The sequence below is a fragment of the Otolemur garnettii genome, unplaced genomic scaffold (assembly GCF_000181295.1).
Source record: "Otolemur garnettii isolate 467f Iridium unplaced genomic scaffold, OtoGar3 scaffold00034, whole genome shotgun sequence".
Classification (NCBI taxonomy): domain Eukaryota; kingdom Metazoa; phylum Chordata; class Mammalia; order Primates; family Galagidae; genus Otolemur; species Otolemur garnettii.
Genome location: NW_003852429.1, coordinates 15055419 through 15078052, shown reverse-complemented (window position 1 = coordinate 15078052; position 22634 = coordinate 15055419). Strand labels below are relative to the sequence as shown.

At 41.9% G+C, this 22634-nt stretch overlaps 2 protein-coding genes across 2 annotated transcripts in view; both read left to right on the top strand.

The window, feature by feature from the left end:
• The window catches only part of ARGLU1 (arginine and glutamate rich 1), a 21065-nt gene extending 16447 nt beyond the window's left edge, over nucleotides 1-4618 (top strand). Inside the window, exon 4 of the mRNA XM_003789614.2 lies at nucleotides 3791-4618. Within this exon, the coding sequence (XP_003789662.1) occupies nucleotides 3791-3955 (165 nt within the window). The 3' untranslated portion in view covers nucleotides 3956-4618. The remainder of the gene's footprint in view (nucleotides 1-3790) is intronic.
• Nucleotides 4619-12640: 8022 nt separating this feature from the next.
• Nucleotides 12641-22634, top strand: part of EFNB2 (ephrin B2) — a 42695-nt gene continuing 32701 nt past the window's right edge. Inside the window, exon 1 of the mRNA XM_003789613.3 lies at nucleotides 12641-12828. Coding sequence (XP_003789661.1) covers nucleotides 12707-12828 — 122 coding nt within the window. The 5' untranslated portion in view covers nucleotides 12641-12706. The remainder of the gene's footprint in view (nucleotides 12829-22634) is intronic.

Genomic DNA, 22634 nt, shown 5'->3' with positions numbered 1-22634 from the left:
TTTTTTTTTTTTTTTTTTTTTTTTTAATAGTTTTTGGCCAGGGCCAGGCTCAAACCCGCCATCCCCATACTCCCATATATGAGGCCAGTGCCTTACTCCTTGAGCCACAGGTGTTCCCCCTCTGGGGTACTTTATTTACCAACCTGTCTTTCCTATATTCTTGTTTTCCACACAGACTTCTTACCCACTTCTTTCACTGTTTAGTAAAACAAATACCTCCACATGCTTGCTGTTGTTCTAGTCTGCTTCCTAAAAGACTTTTGCCGTGTTCATTTCCTCTGTGTTCATCCACCTCCTAATTTACTTTCACATTGTGTATCAAGATACTTGGTGTGTCAACCTTAAGGAAATGAAAAGGAATTAACTAATATACATACTTGATTTGTAGAGTCAAACAAGAATTAATCCAGATGTAACTAACCTTGAGTTAGCTTTTAGGTAGATGTGTTTAATTTTTGAATTAGCATCAGTAACACACAACTATCTTCAAATATAGGCAGTTCCCAGGTTATGAATGAGATAGGTTCTATAGGTTTGTTTGTAAATTGAATTTATATGTAGGTTGGAGCAGGTACTTTCCTCTGTTCATAAGTGTGAGTTGTATAATACACATCACATGTTTGTAACTTGGGGACTCCCTTTAGCTGGCTGTTTCTTTGTTTTATTTAAAAGTGTAACTTGGAGATTTTTCTATTTAGAACATGGTGGAGGGCTCCTTATTTTCTGCCTTTTTGTTTTATTTTTAACAGCTATGTAAAATTCTGTTTTATAGATCTTTCGTGATTTTATATAAGTCCATATTGGTGGATAATTGGGTTTTTTAGTGTTGTCTTTTTATAAACTAAGTTGTACATTTACCTTATAAATGTATTAGTTTTGCATGTGCAAAAGATAAATTCCAGGAAATTGTTGGATTAAAGTATTATAAAGATATAATTTTGATAATATCAAAGTGCTCTTTATAAGAAAGCATGTGATGTGTGTTTTTCTGCTATAGCAGAATACCAGAGACTAAGTAATTTATAAAAACGGAAGTAGTTTGGCTCAGGGTTCTGGAGGCTGAGAAGTCCAAGGGCATGGTGCTGCATCTGATGAGGGTCTTCCTATTGTGGAAGGCATTACATGGTGAGTGAGCTTGAGAGAGGACAGGAGAAAGAAGAAATGGTGACTGATCTCATGTTATTTGTCAGTAGCCCACTCCCACAATAACTAATCCATTCTCTACTGATAACATTAATCCATTCATGAGTATGAACCCCTCATGGCCTGATCACCTCTTAATACTGTTAGGGTGGCATTTAAGTTTCCAATGCCTGAACTTTGGGGGACATATTTAAACTGTCCCAAGATGCTATCACACTTTTGAATTTCTGTCATTCTGAAAGGGTAAAAAATGGCATCTCTGTAACTAGATTTCTTTTTGGGGTTGAGGTTGTGATGTACTACTTCATGTCCTTTCACTCTTCTTACTCCCTAAGGTTCTAGTATGCTTTGTTAGGAGAGTCTGAGTATTTATATTGATCAAGAGTTTACCAAGCACGTCCACACACAACGAAGAATGTTTATATGCCTTGATTGAGTTGGACACATTGAGCTCTTACCCCAATTGTGTGATGATTTATTAAAATTGGATAAAGTAATTGGCAGTTGAATTTACTAGAGATGATCAGAAGCAGATAATTCTGTTACATTATTAGTAAACGTTGAAGGAAAAGAGTGATGGGTTCTAGTAGTGTTTCAATATGAGGAAAGAGTGGCGTGAGCAAAGGAAGGGAGATGAAGATATCAAGGATATTTTAAAAGGATGGTAGGAACAGAATTGGAACTAGATAATAGAAGTCTTAAGATTTTTTTTTTTTTTTTGAGAGTCCCATTTTGTCGCCCTCAGTAGAGTGCTGTGGCATCACAGCTTAAAGTAACCTCAAACTCTTGTGCTTTAGTGATTCTTTTGCCTTAGGCTCCCAACTAGCTGGGACTACAGGCGCCTGCCACAATGCCCAGCTATTTTTTTGTTAGAGTTGTAATTGTTGTTTAGCTGGCTCAGCTGGATTTGAACCCACCAGCCTCGGTCTATGTGGCCAGTGTTGTAACACCTGTGCTATGGGCCCTGAGCCAGGAAATTTTAAGTTTTAAATAGCATGCCAATTTAGGAACTTAAACTGTATTTTGTGGATAGTGAAAGTCATTGGAAATTTGAGAGCAGGAAAGAGTAGTGGTGAAGAAAGGTGAATCTAACACTATGTATAGAGTATGCGTAGCATGGATTGAAGGACACACTGGACACTGGAAATAGACACCATTTTACGGATGCAAGAAATGTGCAGCCCTAAACTGGTATGGTCTCAATAGATAGGAAAAATTAATTATAGACAGAGGATATAAAAGAAGAATTAATAAACTTGATGACTATTTTGTTGTTTCAGAGGAAAAAGGCAAACAATTTGGGTGCCAGGGCTGAGAAAGCCTATTTTAACCTTTGAATTTTTAATCTCAGTTACCATGAGTTCTTTTTTCCCCTCTGTCTGACATTGATCTTAAAAAATAACACTTTATCCTTTGAGGTGCCTATCTCATCCTATTCATAGTCAGATTTTAGGTCTGACTATGTAGAAAGATTGGATTTATTTTAAGGATAGGGTGGAAGAATTTAAATCTTGGAACATGTTGAATTTTGAGGAGGCCCTAGATCTCCCAGGTAGGTAGCAGGTATGTTCAGGTGTCGGCTATAAATGTAATGAAGGAAAAAGGGGTAGAACCATCCAGCAGTCTACCCTATATTGCTTTCTTAAACCTCTTTATATGCTTCCTTTTTAAAATAAAAAACATTTTGTGTTGCATACCATAATCCACTACCTTTCGTGTGTTCTTGGGTTAAAGCCTAGGAATCAGGTGGAGAACCTTAGTGTTTGTATTAGAGCATATGTGGGAGGAGAAAAAAATTGTAAGATATGTAAGTGAACAGGAATTTGTTCAAATAGAAAGGTTGCTGAATTTACTCCTAGTTTTTGACCATCTAGAAAATAATTTCAGCAGAATAATAGACAGAAGTAATGACCTAAAATTTGAGTTTGAATAGGAATTTGAGCTAAGCACCTCAAAGCATGTAGTGAATTTTTTAACATCAAGGTCAGATGGATAAAAAAACAACTCATAACTGAGATTAAAAATTCACCGATTAGAGAACAGGGTTTCTCTACCTCAACACTGGTAATATTTGGGGATGGATTGTTCCCTGTTCTGTGGCTGTCTTGAGGATTATAGGATGTCTACTAGTGCCCCCATTCTCTATCTTGTGCCAATGAGATGTCTGGAGCCATTCCTAGTTGTGACAACCAGAATCATTTCCACACATTGCTTAATGTCTCAGGGAGAAGGGGGTAAAATTGTTCCTGGTTGATAATTGAGAGTGGTGGGTGTCATGTCTCCCAGAGGCTTCCTTATGAGAATGGCTGCAGTTTTCTTGGTGAAGAGGGAGGGTCTTCTCCAGGAGAATGCAAGAGCTGGTTGCTTGAGACTAAAGAAATTAATTATACCAGTGTCCATTTGAGATTAGATAGTGTTTTGTAGTTACCCAGATCAGAATGTGCACATTATATGTTTACATTGATTATGTTCTCACCTGATACTCAAAATGTTACAGTAGAGGACAGAATCCATAGAAAGTCCTAATTTTTTATTGGTTTTTTGCATTTGCATTTTTGAAATTTTATTTTGTTGATACATGATGTACATATTTTCAGGATACATGTTATACTTTAGTACATTCATCCAATTTTACTTTAATTTTCAGGCTGAAGAACAGTTGAGAATTGTTGAAGAACAAAGAAAGATTCATGAGGAAAGGATGAAACTAGAGCAAGAGCGACAGCGTCAACAAAAAGAAGAACAAAAAATTATCTTGGGCAAGGGAAAGTCCAGGCCTAAACTGTCCTTCTCATTAAAAACCCAGGATTAAATGCAAACTCTGAACTTTTTACCAAGAAAAATGGAAAAACTTTGTATGGTAGCTTCATGTTGAAGTGGTTTTTTGTTTTGTTTCTTTTTTTTTTTTTTAAATTTGTAAAATCTGGAAAGTTAGCTTGTTCTAATAGGGGCTATGCTCTGCAATTCCTTTTTTTTTTTTCCCTTCCATTAAGTCAAATCCTTATCAGATCATTGTTGTCTTCTAAAAAGTGATATATTTTTCACCTGTTTGGATTCTGTATTTGTGGTCTGAAAAAGAGCAGATCACTTAGTAAACTATGGATGGTCTGATAAGGTTTTTACTGACCCATTGACTTCAGAGTTATACTCTGTTTATTACATCATAATGCTGGTTTTGCTTTTTGTTTTTTTATATATTTATAAAAAAAGGAAAAGTTGGTGATTGCATTGGAAAATTCCCAGGGTATTACTGGACCTATGTGGTATATTGTTAAACCAGTGTCCTTGTGATACTGTTGCTCTTGATGTTCCTGATACAGGTAAGGAAACCGTTGGTCAACTCTGATACAAAATATATATATACAGTTCAGTATTGTCTCTGTTCAGTTTGTTTTATTTCATTGACAAAATCAAGCCAGCATTCCCCATTGTGTAAATAAATGATTTTGCTGAATAAAGTCAAGTCTTAAATTCATATGTTTAAGCAATTTTTTTTAAAGTTATGTTAAGTCTTAGAGGGTGGTTTACTTTTTGATGGTCAACAATTTTAGAAGTCTTGAAACAATACTGTATTTCCTCTCATTTATACTTTTAACGTAGGGTTTATATGTACATTAAATATACTTGTGAATTAATAACTAATGGCTATTTTTACAACTTTAAGCTGATAGAGCAATTATGACATCAGTATTTTAAGAAAGACTAACACTCAGAGTTAGTGTTAGGCTCAAACCTGTGCCTCTGTTTTAGGATATAAGTATTACCACAAATTTTACTTAATAAAGACTAAAAAATACTTCTACAAAATTTATGGAATTTTAGATCATTTTCAGAGTGGGCCATCAGAAAGAACTTAGCTTTATGCTTTCATAAAAAGGTGAAGGTGGTCAGATCATCTTTAGTGTAGTGTACTTGCATGTTTAGTTTTGGGACAAACACATTCAAATTTTTATAAGTTTTTTGCATGTGGAATTTTCTGGATGACTTTGTTTTATACACTAGAATCTGCCTCATTTATCCATTCATATGTTTGTTTTAAGTCTACTAGTATTAAAGCATTTATTCAAGAAAAGGGTATGGATATAAAATTGCTACCTGAGATGCATAAATAAGTCATCAAGTAGAGATGATGTTCCCCAAGATTTTTGAAACAATTTGATCATTTAGTATTGAAAAACATAAGTTAATGAAATGACTAAATGGTAGATTATTTTGTGTGTGCATGCTAAGAAAAATGCTGTTGCTTTTCAAGTTTTGAGCTCTTCAATGAGTAATTGTGGTAAGGAATAATAAAATCAGTTTAAATATCTTTAAAGATAGAATTTTAAATAGGCATGAACTGTAGTGAGGACTAAACACACCTATTACTCTAAAATCATTCATTTTATTAAAGAATATAAGTTGCCTACCAAATCCTTTTTTACCTCTAAATTTAGGTTAGCTGTAATTATTTTATGATGCTTATACTTTTTTTCTAATGTAATTTTTTTTTTTGGTGCAGATTCATTGTTCCTAAGTTCTGTATTCAGGTTTTTGGAAATGTTTATTTAAAAATTGTTTTGCAAAACAAGTGTTCTAAACGTTGTATCTAAAGAGAGTAACCTGGACTTCAAATATTTGAAATCAGCTTATGCGTGCCTTTTAATTTTTAAAAAATTTCTTACTGCCACATAGGTATGAAGTCACAGTAAGTTGCTTAATGACATTACAGTATATGCTTGCTGTTAGAGACTCAACATATTAAAATTGTTCCTGTACTTGGTAATTATTAGTCTGCCAGGCTACAGAAAAGAGGATGTAATTGTTAATATCATACACCCAGCCTTTTTTGTGGTGCAACAATGTAGTAATTTGTTTTGTTTCCACTGCCTTTCTGTATATATCACAAAAGTTAAAATTTTCTCCCAATTTATTAGCAATTAAAATGTTCCCTAATTTATTAAATATGCTTTTATTCATAGTTTGTTTTTTAGGTTATTAATGCATTATAGAATTAACTAATGACTTTGTTTATTTTTATGACAGTATTTAAAATATGTAGTTATTGCCATTTATATTGTGGAGTTTGAAGAATTACCAATTGTATAATACAAACTAAACTTTTAAATTAGCTTGGTGTGAGTACTCTTTAATGCTTCAAATAGGGGGAGGGGCTTTTGTGTTAAGATTCATCACATATCTTTTATGAAGTTGTAGCAAATTAGGTTTTTTTCTGCTCAGTTATCTTAGTCATTTATTTGTGCAAGTGTGTATTCATAGCTTTTTTTTTGTATGACTCCCTCTCCTAGATGAGTAGTATCTTAAAAGCATTTTCAGTGGTCTGTATTTTTTTCATTTTCTGAATCACAGAATTTTAGGTCGTTGAATTCTATGTATCATTTCTAATGCTTCATTTTTATGTTAAGAAGTCTCAGTTGGGGTGGCACCTGTGGCTCAAAGGAGTAGGGTGCCAGCCCCACATACCCGAGGTGGCGGATTCAAACCCATCCCCGGCCAAAAACTGCAAGAAAAAAAAAAGTCTCAGTTTATCACTGTTAGCTAGAGTGTCTGATTTCAGTTCTCTGGATTTTCTTTACACCCAGAACCTTTCATCTGTTTTTGTGTTGCCATGAGAAATGCTAAAGACAGATGATAATTTCTGAGACTACTTACCTCCTCTAGGACAGTCTTGTGAACACTGAAATACTGGAGTGTTACTAGTGAAAAGACCTGAAAGGACTACTAAAGGTGAAACCAATCCAGAAGTCTAGGATGGGTGTTGAAGTACAAGCAGTAGGCCCCACTTTCTCATCTGTGAATTGCCGCTTAACAGTGGCATTCATTCCTTCACTATTGAGTGTATTATTGGTAGTTTTTGCCTTAATTTTTTGTTTTTAACTTACTCTGGTGGTGGGACAGTCATCTGTCCATGATGGTGGAGGAGGTAACTGTGCAGTTAATCTAGAAGATCTGCATTTGCTAATACGCTGCACCATACATCTTGTAGCAGATTCGCCATTGCTTAATTAGATAGTATTACCTGAACTATTATGTAGAGTAGAACCTCCATAGTTGACTGCCTCCCTACACTGACCACCTCCTTAGTTTGGCCTAATTTTCATAAATAGGACATAGATCACATGTACATTTTGGTACAGTAGATCTAGTTCCTTATGTGGACCACTCCCATATGTTGAGATCCTTGGGTGATTAAACTTACAGAGTTTCTAATGTATTTTGTGTGGAGTAACTGATTTGGTGCTGGGAAGCCATTGAAGGGGGAATGCAAGAGACTTGAGATAAACTTAGGGTCTTGTGTATTTGTGTACTAGCTTCTTACCCACAAAGTGTTTCTTTAGAACTTTGGTTTTACAAAGTAGTACAAATCAGAATGATTATTTGGGCACCTTTTTGTGTGCCCTGAAAATGTGCTTTTCTGCCTGAGTCATTCTTGGGTTTATAAATTTTTTGACATTTCTCTTCTTTTTTTTTTTTTTAATTTTTTGACATTTCATTGGAAGCTGTATTAAAGATTACTATTAAAGTTCTTGAGGCTCCAGTGGTTGACCAGAGGATGTTGGACAGTTGTATTTTTTATATTTAAAAAAGAAATCTGTCTTTTATTAGGTAGTATCTTCAGTGATCCAGCAGTTTCACTGTCAGCCAAAGCGTGTACGTATCTAATAGTGTCAGTTTATTTTCTGTACATATCTAATAGTGTTAGTTTATTTTCTAAGTTTGGCACAACTTAATTACCAGACCTGTGTGTGTTACAAGTATAGAATAAAATGAATTTGTAAACTGCATACATTTGCATGATTTTCTGTAGGTTTTCACAATGTGTTAAATGACAAGTAGAATAAAAAGTTAACAAATGCAGTTGGTTTTTAAGTGCTACAGAACCTTTTATTATCAAGTGGTATAATGAGAGGGGCAAAAATGGCTTTATTAGACCCAGAATAGATTATCACTGTCATCAGTAATTTCTCTTAAATATATTTATAACAATAAAATATTTAATTTACTAAGGTTCACATGCGTACATCTTTCAGATCAGTCCATAAAAGGGGCATCTTGATGGGAGAGGTTGAAGTATTAGAATGAGTGATACAGTCACAACAATGCCAAACTAGTTGCTATCTGCTCCTTTATCTCCACCAACTGTTTAACTCAACCTTGGAATGAGACCTGGAGTTTGGTCCTTCAGAACCTCTTGGTTTGTAAATAAGGAAGTAGTGAGCTTTCATGCCAGGTCCCTATGCTCATTGGAGCCATTCCTGTATCCTTTCCATGTGTGCAGTTTTTGCACTAATACTGAAGAGGAAGTGATAGGTTGAGCTGGATATTTAAATGACTGCTAGTGGGAAGTAGGGCTTTGCTTTGGTAGGGATAGTGGTCACCAAGCTTCACAAAGGGAGAATTGTTTCTCTTTTGACCAGGGGGCTCATGTAGTACTTTTCGCTGCCAAACAAATAAAGCTGTGGTATAAAATGTTTCTGTGTGTGATCTGAATTTTCAAAGCAGATGGGTAGAGGAGGAGAGTATGGTAACATTGATTTTAAGAAAGTTGTATCCTCAGGGATACATTGGGCAAATGTGATTTGCTAAAGAGTTCTAAAAATTTTAGAGACTTGTATGAAATAAACAGCATACAATGCCAGGAAAACAAAAGATATCCAAGTTTAGAAGCTTAACAGCTACCTAGAAAGTTCATGGCTTGGGCAACACTTAACATATTATTAAATTTCAGGGTTTTTTTTTTTTCCTGTAAAGTTAATATTTAGATAAAAAATTGTTTTTATAGAAGTTGTCCTTTTTTCTTTGTTCTTTTTTTTTTTGAGACAGAATCTCACTGTGTCTCCCTCGGTAGGGTGCTGTGGCATCACAGCCTACAGCAACCTCAAACTCTAGGGTTTAAGCGATTCTCTTGCTTCAGCCTCCCAAATAGTTGGGACTATAGGTGCCCGCCACAACGCCCAGCTATTTTGATGTAGTGGTCATTGGCAGGCCCAGGCTGGGTTCAAACCCACCACCTCCGTTGTATGTGGCTGGTGGGTGCCCTAGCCACTGAGCTAGGGGCGCCACACAGAAGTTACTTGTCTTAGAATTGATTTAACAATCAAAAGGTCTAAAGACCAAAACATGACTAGGACATTTCAAAGGGACGAGAGCATGACTTGTTTAGTTAGAACATGATGGGGAGGCAAAATTGACGGTACTCTTAAGCTGGAATTACTCAATTTTGTATTTGCCACCTCATTCCTCATTTATCCAACTAATTTTTATAATTGACTGCAGTGTATCTTTGAAATTGCCAAATCTTCATTAATTTGATTTTTAGAAAATTCTTTAGAAAACTGAAGTTTTGGGCAGCGCCTGTGGCTCAAAGGAGTAGGGCACTGGCCCCATATGCCGAAGGTGGTGGGTTCAAACCCAGCCCCGGCCAAAAAAAAAAAAAAAACTGCAAAAAAAAGAAAACTGAAGTTTTTATTTCTACTGAAATTATTCACTTTTTGATGTGGGGTTAAATAGTTTCTGGTAAAATAGTATATTTTCAAAAATCCATTTTTTAAAGAATTTAATTGCAAAATTAAGTCCAAATACAAAGAGATACTCTATTAATGTGATTGGCTTTTGGTTTGAGTGTTTCAGAATTTTTGCTGTCTTTTGTACATGCCAACATGAATGACTTTTTGCCTGGCATGATGCATATAGTAGATACAAGTGGCTGACGTGGTGCTTTTATTTAACGATTACTATCTAAATAGTAGTAGAACATTGACATCTTGAAGTTGTTTGCTTTTTTGCTCTTGGTTTTCACATAGTCTGTACATCAAATTTATACTGAAAATAAGTTTTATATTCCCCACACTTTAAAGCTATACTGTTGAAATCTTTGTGTCAGATTTTTGTTATTTTTGTTAAAGTAAAATGCTTTGGATGTAAGAATATCTGATACACTGGAAATGTTATTTTTGGAAGCTGAGTTATTTTCAGACAATGCAAGTTTCCTGTATTTCCTCTAGTTTACTTGGAGAAGAGGATGTAGTGAGCTAAAAGGTCACAATTCAAGTTTGCTGAACATGTACAGTGCATGTATATACTCAGTTCTTTTACACCCTTTAATTTGAATGAATTCCTTAAGTGATTTCTTTAAGCATATTTAAAAAATCCTTTTTTACCCCTGTGAAGTTACAAGTCATTGTGCATGTCCCTTTTAGTTTTTTCTGGGAATCTTCTAAGTAAATCGATATGCCATGTTTGAGCCATTAAAATAATCAAATTAAAGACTTATTTAAAACTAGTAATTGCAAAAAATGAAGTTTTATGCTCTCTTAAAGATGTATTTGGAATAATTTATTTAGTGCTTGGAATGCCTTAATGTTTTCTGCCTTAACACACAAGTCTTTACCATTTTTTTCACATGCTGGTTGATAAACATAGTATTTCTAAAACTTAAAGCACCATCAAAGTCCTCACAAATTGTTAAGAAGAGTGACGAGTGAAAGAAAAATAAGTGTATAAACTAAGTGTTTCTCTTCTAAATTTAGTGCATAATTTGGTTTAAAAATAGATGTAGGAACCCTTTCTAGTTCTCTGCGTTAAATCTTGGTGTGGACAGCATTAAAAAAAAAAAAAGTTGTGGGCATACGACATATTTTATCCTGTTTAATTATTTTTAAAATTGTGAGCTACATTCGTACTCTGCCTTGTTTCTACCATGTTCTCCTTGCCGTCCGGCATTTTAAAAGACTGTGACTTGATTAGATTCTGCAGAATTCTCGATCCGAGGTTGACCGTTGTGATATCGACATGCGGAGAAGTAAAACTGGTCGCTAGTGGGCGCTGTGGGTCCGTGGAAGTCCTTGACGCGGTTGCTGGAGCTCTCAGTGTGCTTTGGTCAAGCGCTTAGCTGAGAAAGTGATGATTCCTGCCACCTCTGCATTTGGGTCTGTAGACGCTGAATAAGAAGCACACGCACCGACCTTTACATCACACGCGGATGTATGTCCTCGCAACCTCCTAGATTATCGGTCACCTTGGGAAGCGTCAGTGTCTCTGGGAGGCCAATTAGTAAGAAAGTCGTCCCCGCCGGCATGTATGCGCCGGCAACGTTTGCACAGGGGGCTTGGGAGGCGCTGCTTTCCCGGGCAGTGAAGGGTGGAAGAGAGTCTGGAGAAGAAAGTGTGAGGAGTAGAGAGCGAAGACGCTCACGCCCCAGTGATCGGCTGCAGATTGCGGCGCCGTGGCCCCTGGAGTCGCTTTACATTTTCCAGCCATACTGACTGGGCCGGATGAGCTGATTGTTTGGTCCCCAGTGAAGTGAGAAACCTTTCACTCGGAGGCGTGGTGGGAAACAGCGAAGGGAGCCGGGACTCGGCGGATGCGTGTACGATGTGTAAGTTTGTCCTCTACAGAGGGAAACTCAAAGGAAACCCATTGCCTCGATTCAGCCCGAGTCTGGATTATCTGTTCCAGATCGGACATTTGCCGGCCATGAAGGCACTGCCGGGCGCGGCGACACGCTCGGACGGGCGGGGACACAGGTGGGAACTCGTGGTCCCCCTCTCCACACTTGGCCGTACCTATATCAACGTCCTCAGGGCGTCTGGGAGGCCTTCCGCCTCATCGGGGGCGCCTGTGTGCACAGCTGGGAGTCGCTTCTCCTTCCCTGTCTGCGTCTCCGCGGAGAAGCTCTGGGGGCCGGGGGCGGGGCTCACCTGTCAGCGGAGCCCCGCCTGCTGGAGCCCAGTACCGGCGGGGGCGGCAGACGGACGGGCCGCCCGCCCAATCAGTGCGCGGCTGCCGCGCGACGGTCCAATGGTCTTCGCGCTGCGGGGCGGAGCCCCACGTTTATAGCGCTCTGACAGCGCGCTGGCCGCGCGGACTCTCCTCGGCGGGGACGGCGGCGCCGGCCAGAGGCCAGGGCTGAGCACAGATTCGGTCCCGGCGCCCTCCCCGCACACAAAGGCCCGCGAGCGTCCGGCGCCCGCGGCAGGGACTGAGCTCCCTCCTCCTTGCTCCGCGGGCCGGGAGCTGCGAGGACTGAGGAGGCTCCTGCGCGCCCGGAGGCGCCTTTCTTCGCTCCGCGCTCCGGGACATGGAACCGCGCCGACGCGGCGCCCGCGCACTCGGGCCGCTGCCCGCTCCACTGGATCTATAGTTACAGGCAACCCCGCTCGGGGCGCAGCCCCCACCGCCCTGCGCGAGTCTCTCCGCTTCGGGCCTTTGTGTCCCGGCTCCGCGCCCTCCCCGTAGCCCCGCTCCCGCCCACCGCGGCTGGCCCGGCACCCTGGAGCCGCACGGGAGCCGGCCGTCCGAGCTGCGTCCGGCGCGGCGCCCCGGAGCCCCGAGTCCGCCGCGCCGCCGCGCCCCGCGCGTGCGTTCCCGCCCCGCGCCCTGAGGGCCCCAGAGGGGGAGCGCACCTGGCCTCGGCGGTCGCTGGAGCTGCGCGGCGCACCCTGAAGCTGTCTGCGGGTGCCTGCAGTCTTCCCCCGCTAGTCTGCTCCAAAGGATTGCGGCTCCCGGCCCGCGTCCTGTCCCCCCGCGTCCCGGAGTGCGCGGAGCTGGGAGTGGCTTAGCCATGGCTGTGAGGAGGGACTCCGTGTGGAAGTACTGCTGGGGAGTTTTGATGGTTTTATGCAGAACTGCGATTTCCAGATCGATAGTTTTAGAGCCTATCTATTGGAATTCCTCGAACTCCAAGTAAGTGGCGTCCGCGGTATCGCTAGGTCCTCGACTCGGGGTCCGCCGTGCCGTCCTGGCGGGCGGGAGGAAGGGTCGGCCCGCGGAACCTCGGCTCCTGTTTCTGGAACTTCAGTCCCCTTTCCTCCCCCGTGCCCCTTCCACATTTCACTAGGTGGGGACTCTCCTCTCGATTTTCCAGTCCTTGCGTCGGCTCTCAGGGGCGGCCTCCCGGCCTTTCTTCCTCCAAGCGCGGCCCGGCGCTAAAAGCCTTTGGCGGGTCGGGTGTCACGTCCGGGAAGGTGTCCGATGGCGATACCTGACTCTCTCTTTTTCGAAGACGGAGGACAAGGCCATTAACAGGGCTGGCCGGATCGCAGATATCGGCGGTCTCTGGAAAGAACTGCAGATGTTGCACTCGTGGAGCGCAGGCGGCGCAGTCCGGGGCCCCGGGGCAGGCTGGCGGGCGGGTGACGGGTGTGGCGGGACCGGACAGTGGAGCGCACCCTCGGAGAGGGGACCTTGGGTAGCTGGGTTACCCGTAGCGTCCCGAACCGGCAGCTTTAGGCACGGTGCCGCCAAGCTGAGGGTGCGCGGGGATCTCTCCTGCCCCGCCGGAGAATTCAGGAGGTGAGCCCTCTCCTCCCCGCCTGGAGACCGGCCTTCGGCTTCTCCAGAAGGGCGCTCTGCACATCGGCCTCCCCCTTGGTTTATAAACCAATGGCCCCGAACTCTGTGCAGTCTGAGCTTTAGGATACCTTCTGCCAAAGCTTAGGGCCCTTCCCAGCCGAGTCTCCTGAAGTCTTTGCCCTAGGGGCCGCTGGTTAGGAATAGGATCCTTTGGCTCAGATTTGCTTTTATTAAACAGTATGGGCGGGAGAGCCAGGCCTTGCGAAGAGTAACTTTCATCTAGGCTATAACAATACATTCAGAATTCAGAAAATGCAATCCGTCTTAAATATATGGCCATAAACTCCTAAGTCATGTGGACATCCAGCATTGCATATCATCTCATTTGGAATCACAGCCAAAAAATACTTTACAGAATTATAGAATTTTATTCTTGGGAAACTGGGGAGAAAGTATGGAGACATTAGCTATCTTCTGGGGTAAACGTTTGAGACTAGAAGCAGGATCAGTGGCCTAATAGAAGTTGACCAAGTAGAGCGTGGATTTAGGAGTGAAGAGATGAGGCATCCATTTAGAAATCACATCTTCACTAAAGAATTGTGTCCACTTTCTTAGGCGTGGTGCATTTCAAATTCACCAACATGCTAACTAAGAATTCCTGCATTACAAGAGCAAAGACGTCACAGTTAAAAATCGTTTAAACAGATTTTTGCGTGATGCTAGAAGGCACTTTTACACACACTGCTCATTTTTAAAAGTTACTTAATGCCGCCTCCTTCCATGAAAGCTGATCTAGTATGGATTAAATTTTTAATGTAAGATTGGATTGGCAGATAATGTACTGGAGGTCGCATCTTTTACACCGATACCGAACCGTGAGGCCCCAGGTGGTGCAGGCAAGCGCGGAGCAGGGACCTGCGCTCAAGAGCGGGCCTGGGCGTCTGGCGAGGCCGGCGGCGAGCGGGCAGGGGTGGCCGCGGCCGCTGCCCGCGCTGCGCCTACAGAGGTCACTGTTCCCTGCCGAATGCGCGCCGGCCGGCCTCGCCCCTCCCCCGGGCGGCCTGCCCGGGCCCGCTTCGCACTTTCACTGACCGCTTCTCTTTGGGGGTGATTTTTTTTTTCTATGAAGATTTAACGTTTATATTTAAATCTAGTTGAAAGAAATTCCCATTAATCTTTTCAGCTTTCAGCTCAGTTATATGTATCTTTGCCTTATTAACTGTTAGTCTGTGTGTACCCGGGAGGAGGATTAGAAACACCAACTTGGGGGTGAGGAAGGTAGAACAACAATTATTTCATCTTGAGGCTTGACATTAATATCTTATTTTTATAATGAGTGGGGGTTGGGGGTGGTGACTGCTCTTTACTCCCCATGGCGGTGACGATGATTAGTCTGTTTTTCCAAGTGGCGGCCAGCGTTAGAGACCTGCTAGGGGCCTGCAGTTTTGAGAAGCCTGCCTCCCTGCACTGCCGCCCTCACTGTCCTCGGCAGTAGAATTTCTTTTAAAATTCTCATAATAATGGTTTGCCAGAGGACTGGATAATGTGTCCCTGGAAAAAAAAAAATCTGCTTGGCTAAACCATGCAGCTGAAAGTTAGCTTGAGACATCAGAGGATTTCTTCCCCGAGGAATGATATGAAAGGGCCTTTTCTAAGTTTGAGAATGAATAAAGAAAAACCCCTGGTTCCAAGCGGTTGTTTTACTTGGGGAAGTTGCATATTTATTTTCCAGGGAAAAGTTTCAGTCAGTAAACATGATGTGGCAGAAATGTAATCAAATGCATTGAAGTTTCCCGTCAGCTCCTGGGAACTGTGGAGCGATCCGTTGTGATGAAGCAGCCATCAGTAATTAGATTTGTTTCATCCGGAGGTCAGCTTTTTTAGCAGGTGGTCGACATAGGGAGCATGCAGCAGCTGTTTGAATACAGGGTCCAGAGAGTCTTTTGTGAATTCAGTGTCTCCATAACTACTTTAATCACATTGTCTGCTGCTCCCATCCTGGGGAGTGTATGTGATCATCTGAAGAAGTTCTGCGTACTGAAACAGCAGCCGCTGCCAGGGAGCTCACTCAAACGCCGCATCCATAGCTTCTGGTAGAGTTGGGTCAGTTGTAGCCATTTTGGTTGTTTATGGGTTTTTTTTGTTTTTTTTTTTTTAAATCCAGCAGAGAACTGCAACGCCTGGCTTCCATTTTTAATTAACATTTCAGTAAAGCATTCTTTTTCCAAGTGTGACATTTTTGCCAAAATAAAATAATTGGCTCTTTAAAAAAAATATTAATTGTACTTTAGAGTGAGCAAATGTGTTGGTGAGGCATTATGGAATGAATTACACTGACTTTGTTGAAAATTTTAATCAAGAATTAATTTTTGTGTCCAGGGTTGCTAGACATCATCACATACCAGTTAGTTAACAAAGCATTTTGCTTTTCTCATGTAATGTTTTCCCCTGCCTAATACTGAATTCCTGATATTGATTGACTTGATACAAAAGAATGGCTGGATAATATCCAGATAGAGTATAATACATGGGCTTTACCACAGTCAGGCCCTGAATAAATACAGACCTGTCAGAGATTGATAAAATAAACTACAATGGATAGTGCTGTTTAAACAGTCCATTCAATAACATATATAAGCCAGCCTGCCTTCCATTGTGTCTGAAATTCTTATTTTTGTAGGTAAACAAATGCACATTCAGCACTGATTGAATAGCCCCTTGAACTATGCTCCACAGTTTGCGTTTGGGTTAATCTTGTCGGTTTAATATACAGAGAAAAAAGCTCAAAGCGCCAGGGGTGGGATTGTTAGTGCTTTCACATCCACATTCCTCACATTTTGTCAGGATGATAAACTGTAGGTAATGGACTGTCGTTGTTCTGCAGGACAACTGAGCCGGGCAGAGCACAGAGACAGAACTAAAGCCATAGCACACAGTGTTTGGTCGTCTTCTTTTCAGATGAGAATTTATTTGGGAATCTTGTGTCTAGAGACTGTACTTCTTAACCTCACAAATTACCAGTGAGAGCCCCAGAAACAGAAGCTAGAGGTTAAGATGATTTGTAAAGCACTTGGTTCTAAATCTCTCACAAAGCATAGCTGTTGACACTTGTCCTATGGATACAAAGAAATGCAAATGACTCCAACGTTTCTGAATGTTTCTGACTTTTCAGCTGTAGTATGTGGACAGGTGAATTAGCCATTGGCCGAGACCTGCTAAAAACTACAAGTTGGAATGGTTTTTCCATACAGAGTCAACTGAAGAACAATTGGGGCATTTATAGTAATTCTCATAAAGCCTCTTATCTGTAAACTTACAGAAGTGAATCCTTTGGGTGGATCAGTGGGATAATTGCCTTCAGACAGACGTTGCAACTGGAGCAGCTAAGTCCTGGCCACCTTGTCTTCTGCTGCCGATCTTTCCATTGGGGATCTTTCAGGTAGCTCCCAGGAGCTTTGCATAACACCTAACTCAGAGACGTTTCAGAGTGCGTTTACCTAGTGGGAAACTCTGTGAGGTCCCAGCATGACTGCAGCGATGCGTCATAGAAATGGGAGTGGCAGGAAGAGGAAATACAGATTGTAGGCCCTAATTTAAAAAAAAAAAATAGGAAAGATATTTCTTTTAAGGTTTCATGAAAATGTAATTCTTCAAATACTTCACTGTAAATTAGACAAAAAGACTTGCACTTTTAAGAAAAAATGATGAAAATGGTCCTCTTATCTGCCTAGAGTCTGCGTTCCTTGGCTGCTGACATAGAGAACCTGTTTTTCAGGTCATTTATTACACATCTTCATGGCTTTGCCTTCGAGCTCACCCTTTGTGTTGGAGAGCAGAGCCTTACAGAGGAGTGTTCAACTGTTTAAAATATTTTGATTAAAATATGCAGACCCATAGAACCTATAAGTTTCTAGTCAGGAATTAGCTCTTTCAGGGGAGAGCTCCCCCCTCTGTTTTTAAGGGGGAAATTGGAATGGGGGAGGGGGAGGAATATAAGAACAGCAAAGAAGGAAGGATAGCAAATGGGACATGTTCCGAACAGCTTGGAAAAAACCCCTGTGGCTTCATTGTCTCTGGAAAGCCAAAGAATACAAAGACATAAGCAATTCAGCCCTTCTCCCATGATGGAAGATGTAAACCGTTGACATGCCTCCCCTGTTTAACTTGTTTAATTCTCATTTTAAATTCAGCACTATACTAGCCGTGTGAACTCTGAAGGTTTCTTTAGTAATCCATTTTGTAGTTCCGAATCAAAAACAAAGTGAAAGGGTCTGACACAATTTGCTTTTATTTTTAGGCAAATCAACCCTGGTCATAGTTAATAAGGGGATTACAACCCAGTCTGGGTCTTTACAGATGTGATGTACACCAAGGGCAGAGTATAAAGAAACTGATCCCTTTTGATTGAAGTATGGTAAAAAGGCATAGAGAAACCAGCAGCGGTAATCTGATTGTATGGCAATAAAACCACCATTTTCTGTCTTTCAGATAAAAATAATGTGGTAAATCCATGCAGTTCATAAGATGTAAAGGCAGATAAAGGGTGAAGCCATGGCAACATATAGATTAGCTTGATGTTAGAAATGACACGTCTCTGAAAAGGGCGCAGGGATGAGGGCCCTTGCTCCAGGCTGTTGGGTATTATGTGAGAACCTCACAGACTTGGAAACTAGGATTAGAAAGTATGAAAGCTCTACTTGTGGTCTGGGCTGGCTAAGGCCGCAAAGAAAGGCTGCTCAGTTCTTGCTCATTGGTGGTGGATAATATGGCAAAGGTAGGTTTCATTGACTGCCTTTTTTATAGATTGAGATGGGGGCTGATTAGAACTTCAGATCACTGCAGTCGTTAGGGCCTGGGAGATTTTCCTTTTTAACTCCTGCCCTAACAGCGGCAGCCTCCTGTAGGATTAACTGCACTTCCCAGTTGTTGCCTTAATCTATTTGGGCTTCAGGTAGGGACATGCTGGGAAGGCACAGAGACCAGAGAGGATAGGTAGGGCTGGGGTTATCTGAAAAGAAAACAGAGGCCTTTTGATTTCAGCCATCTTTTCAGACCCAGCTCCCTCTCTGGATGCATGGGAGTCGCAAAGGTAAACAGGACACATTGTCCCTCTCCCTCAGCCACAGAGCTCTTCTGTGAGTTTTGTCTTTCCCAGTCTGGGGGTTTGGGGAGGTGGGAGAGAGAAAAATATAAAAAAATTAAAAAGGAGGGAGGTTAGCTTTAATTCAAAGGAGTAGTAATCCAGTATGCCAAAACCAATAGGCTCTATCTAGATGTAATTTTATTCCTAAATGTGAGTCTTAACCTTTGAGTTGAATGGGATGGACTCCCTTAGTATAAATTATAGGTTTATAAAAATTGTTAGTGCTGCCCAACCTTGAAGTCAAAACCAAAACCAAAGTATCTCCATGCTGTTGGATTTTATTGCTCTCTCTTCTGAACAACCATGTAAATAAGCTGGACTTTTGTTTTTGCCTTCCACACTTTTCCATTTTCTTCATTAAACAAAATAAGCCATTGAAACCGTGGTTGGGTTACATGCAGAGTGACATCTACAAATGGGTTAAGCCAAGAGAAAAAAAATGCTTTATTGCCTCCTAGTTGGCAATGCAGAAAAGTCTCAGCCCTTCTTTGGGAGAGTCTAAACTCTTAAGACATTGAAAACCCTGAAAACTGCAAACACCCTAAATGTCTTTCTTGATGGAGTGGAACTGGGGTGTTGTTTTACAAAGGGGAATTTAGTGTTGTTGTTTTTGTTGTTTTTTTAATAGCAACATATGGTCTCTTTAGACTTCTGTGTTCTCTGAGCGTCTAAACAGATTGCCATTAGATCTTAAATATTCTAGTTTAGACCCACTTTGTTGATTTTACTCTCAGCTGACCTGACCACATGGTTTGGACTATAGATTACATCCTTGCCTGTTTTGCTCTTTACTGTGACGACTGGTGTAAGGCATTACTGTGTAGCATTCATATACTAAAAATGTTTAAAAAAAAAAAGAAAATCACCCATGGACTTGGTTCACTCAGGACCTGCTGCTTTACCTTCCTTTCTAACTTCATTCAGCAATTTTATATCAATAGATCGATTTCATTCATCCAGCTTCATCAAAGAGAAGGGACACCCCTAATTTACAAGCTGGTCACATCCATGCACCTTGCATTCTGCATCTGACAATGATTGCTAATGGCCCATTCAACTAAAGTATTTGCTTGTTAACAGGGAACAGAGCATGATAAATGTCCAGCAAGCTTGCAGCCTCCTTCAGCTTTTCAAATGCAGACTGGTGCATATTTATGGCAGGCAAATGACAAAAGATGGAGCTGAATTGCCCTGGCCTCCTGCTTTCTATTAAGAACAGGGTTAAAGTGATTAAAGAATTCCTACGAGAAAGCCCTACCATTTGTTTACTAACCCTTATCCACCTAGTAGCTCTGCATTCTACCTTTGTGGAGATATTTCAGAAATGCTGGAGATAGGGATGGTGGATCTAGCAAACCAGTGATGAAAAGAGTAGGTACCCAATTATGAGACGTTTTCCATTCCGTTCACACTGAATGCCAGGTGAACCTATTTCTGTTTGTCCAGCAGAGAGTCAGCAGTGGCTCTAAGCTATTAAAATATTTTTCTTTTCATGTATACATTCAAATATGTAATTCTAGTCCAAAGCATTGTGTGGCTGGTAAGTGCATACTTACTGATTCAAATAAGAAAACATAGTAGGGGATAGCTCTTTTAAATAAAAATAAGTTCTTTCTGCCCATAGTAATTCTCTAAACAAAATATGAAGAAAAAATTGGCAGTAGACAGGTATTAACAGTTTGCTTTTTCCACTCTCTGAAGCATGAATAGTGAAAGGTTCAAAGTACTGGGTTGTGGGCACACACTCAGAGCGCTGGGAGTGAACCACTGGTGTTGTGCCACGCCTGGAAAACAGTGTTTTCTTCAGTACTGTAGATGCTTCGTGTTTTCTGTATGTGGTGATTAAACAATCCAGTTTATTTTCTTGGTTTAAATTCAGTTGCATCTAGTCTTAATAACAGTATTTGTGTTGCTCCTCTAATACTTGCTACCCAGGTCCCCGTCGCCACTGAGGCAGGAGGCTGTTTGTCATGTACACCACTCCTGGGTTGCCCCGGAATAATGATAGGTGCTGTCCAGATTTTGTAAACCAGGAAGGTCAGTGCATTTGTTCTGGAGGAAAGGGAGTAATTCTAGGTAGTCCCGGGGCTCTTGCTTGGTGGGCTTCAGTGGAGGGTTTATGCCCTGCCTGCCATCAGCCCTCTCTGCTGTTTTTCTCAGTCTGCCCTCCCTGCAGGGCACCTAACCTGTGCACCTGTTGTAGAACTTCTGGCCTTCAAATTCAGAAATGGCTTTCTAATGATCTCTCTGGCCTCTCACATTATAGTGGATGAACCTGAGGCCCAGTGGTTTTGCGGTCTGAAAAAAATGCTTCGGAATTTCAGCCCTTTGTCTTTCCACCACTGCAGCTAGTTTTCTGTCCTGAAAACAGTGCCCTGAATCAGAATTACCTCCGGAGTGAGTGGGGCAGGGCAGACCACGGTCAGGGCCAGCTCAGAATGTATCTAACCGCAGAAGTCGTAGAAGTGTATTTTACTTAACTACCAGAACTCTATCTGGGGTACATTTTAGATAAAAAGAATTTGAGGCCTAAGTCCCACCTCCTTTTGTACGAGAAACTGGCGGTGATTATAATGGACTGTGCATAAAGGTCGTGATTCCTCCTAGATGTGCTCCTTCCCTTTCGTCATGACTTAGATGCAACACAATCTCTGTGAATCTTTTCCCTGTAATCTCGCATTTCGTAGTTAAATGTGTCACATATAGAAAGAAGAAGGCACACTGCAGGTCCTGCCAGTCCCCACCACCGTCCTGCTCTGGAAGGTAAGGACAGGTGTTGCCTCCCTTCATCAGTCTCCACTTACTGCTGGCCGGCACTGGTGTCCATAAGTGTCGGTCACATGGATAGACAGCCCAGATTTGGGGTTGTGGCTGATGTTGTGGTTTTTTTGTTTGTTTGTTTGTTTGTTTTTTTGAGGCAGAGTCTCGTTTTTGCCCAGGCTAGAGTGCCTGGCATCAGCTTAGGCCACAGACAGTGTCCTCAAAGTCCTTGGCTCAAGCAGGTGCCCCCTGCAATGCCCAACTAATATTTCTGTTTTTAATAGAGACAAGGTCTTGCTCTAGCTCTGGTCTTGAACTCCTGAGCTCAAGGGATCCGCCTGCCTCCACCTCCCAGAGTGCTGGGATTACAGGTGTGAGCCACCATTGTCTTAACCTGTCTACTTCCAGAGGTGGAGTGGCTGAGACTGCTGCTGGAAACCAGAGTCTCTCAAACGTTAGGGAGCCACCATCACCTGGAGGTTTGGGAAAACCCTCCACCCTCAGAGTGCCTGATTCCTGAGGCCTAGGGTGAGGCCCAGAAATGTACATTTTAACAAGTTTCCAGGGGAAGATGGTGCTACAGCTCATGGGCCACACTTGGAGAACTGTTGCCCTGCCTAACCTGACCTTTTGGGGAAAACAGTTCAACATTAGGTCATCAGACTTTTAAAAGCTATTTTGAGATCTCAGAAGAGATGCATGGTCCTCACCTTGCAGCTCCTGTCCCCATTCCTGCTTTTGGGGGCCCTCACGGAACTAAAGCCGTAGGGAGCAGAATGACCTCTACCGCAGACGCAAATGCCAAGGCCAGGTGGAGCCAGCCGCATGGCACGTGAGGGCACCTGGTCGTAGTGGGGTATGTGGGAGGAAGGGAAGGGCGTTCATCCTGAGGATCAGAACGAGCCCTGGGAGGACCAGCTTGAGTCTTGAGGACTTGGGGTATCTCCCTGTACTCTCAGTCCGGTATATACAGAAAACAATAAGCAAGTCACAGCAGGAATATTTCAGCTAAGGGCAGCCTGTGTCTCTTGCGTGTCCACATAAGAATGTGCTCTGTTATTTCATGCATCAGCTGTGGCTAAAAGATCCCACACGTGGCACAAATAGGCCCTGTGGGACAGCTGACCCACTGATCACAGCTACCTTTTTCAGGTGAGAATTATCAGTGTCTATTGCTTTTCAAAATGACGATGATAGTGGATAGGTTAAGCAATCCAATTTAGCAGGGACAGCTGGGCACTTGCCATTTTAGCTTGGGTAGGAGTGTGTGTTTTGGAAATCGGGTGTTGGAGCC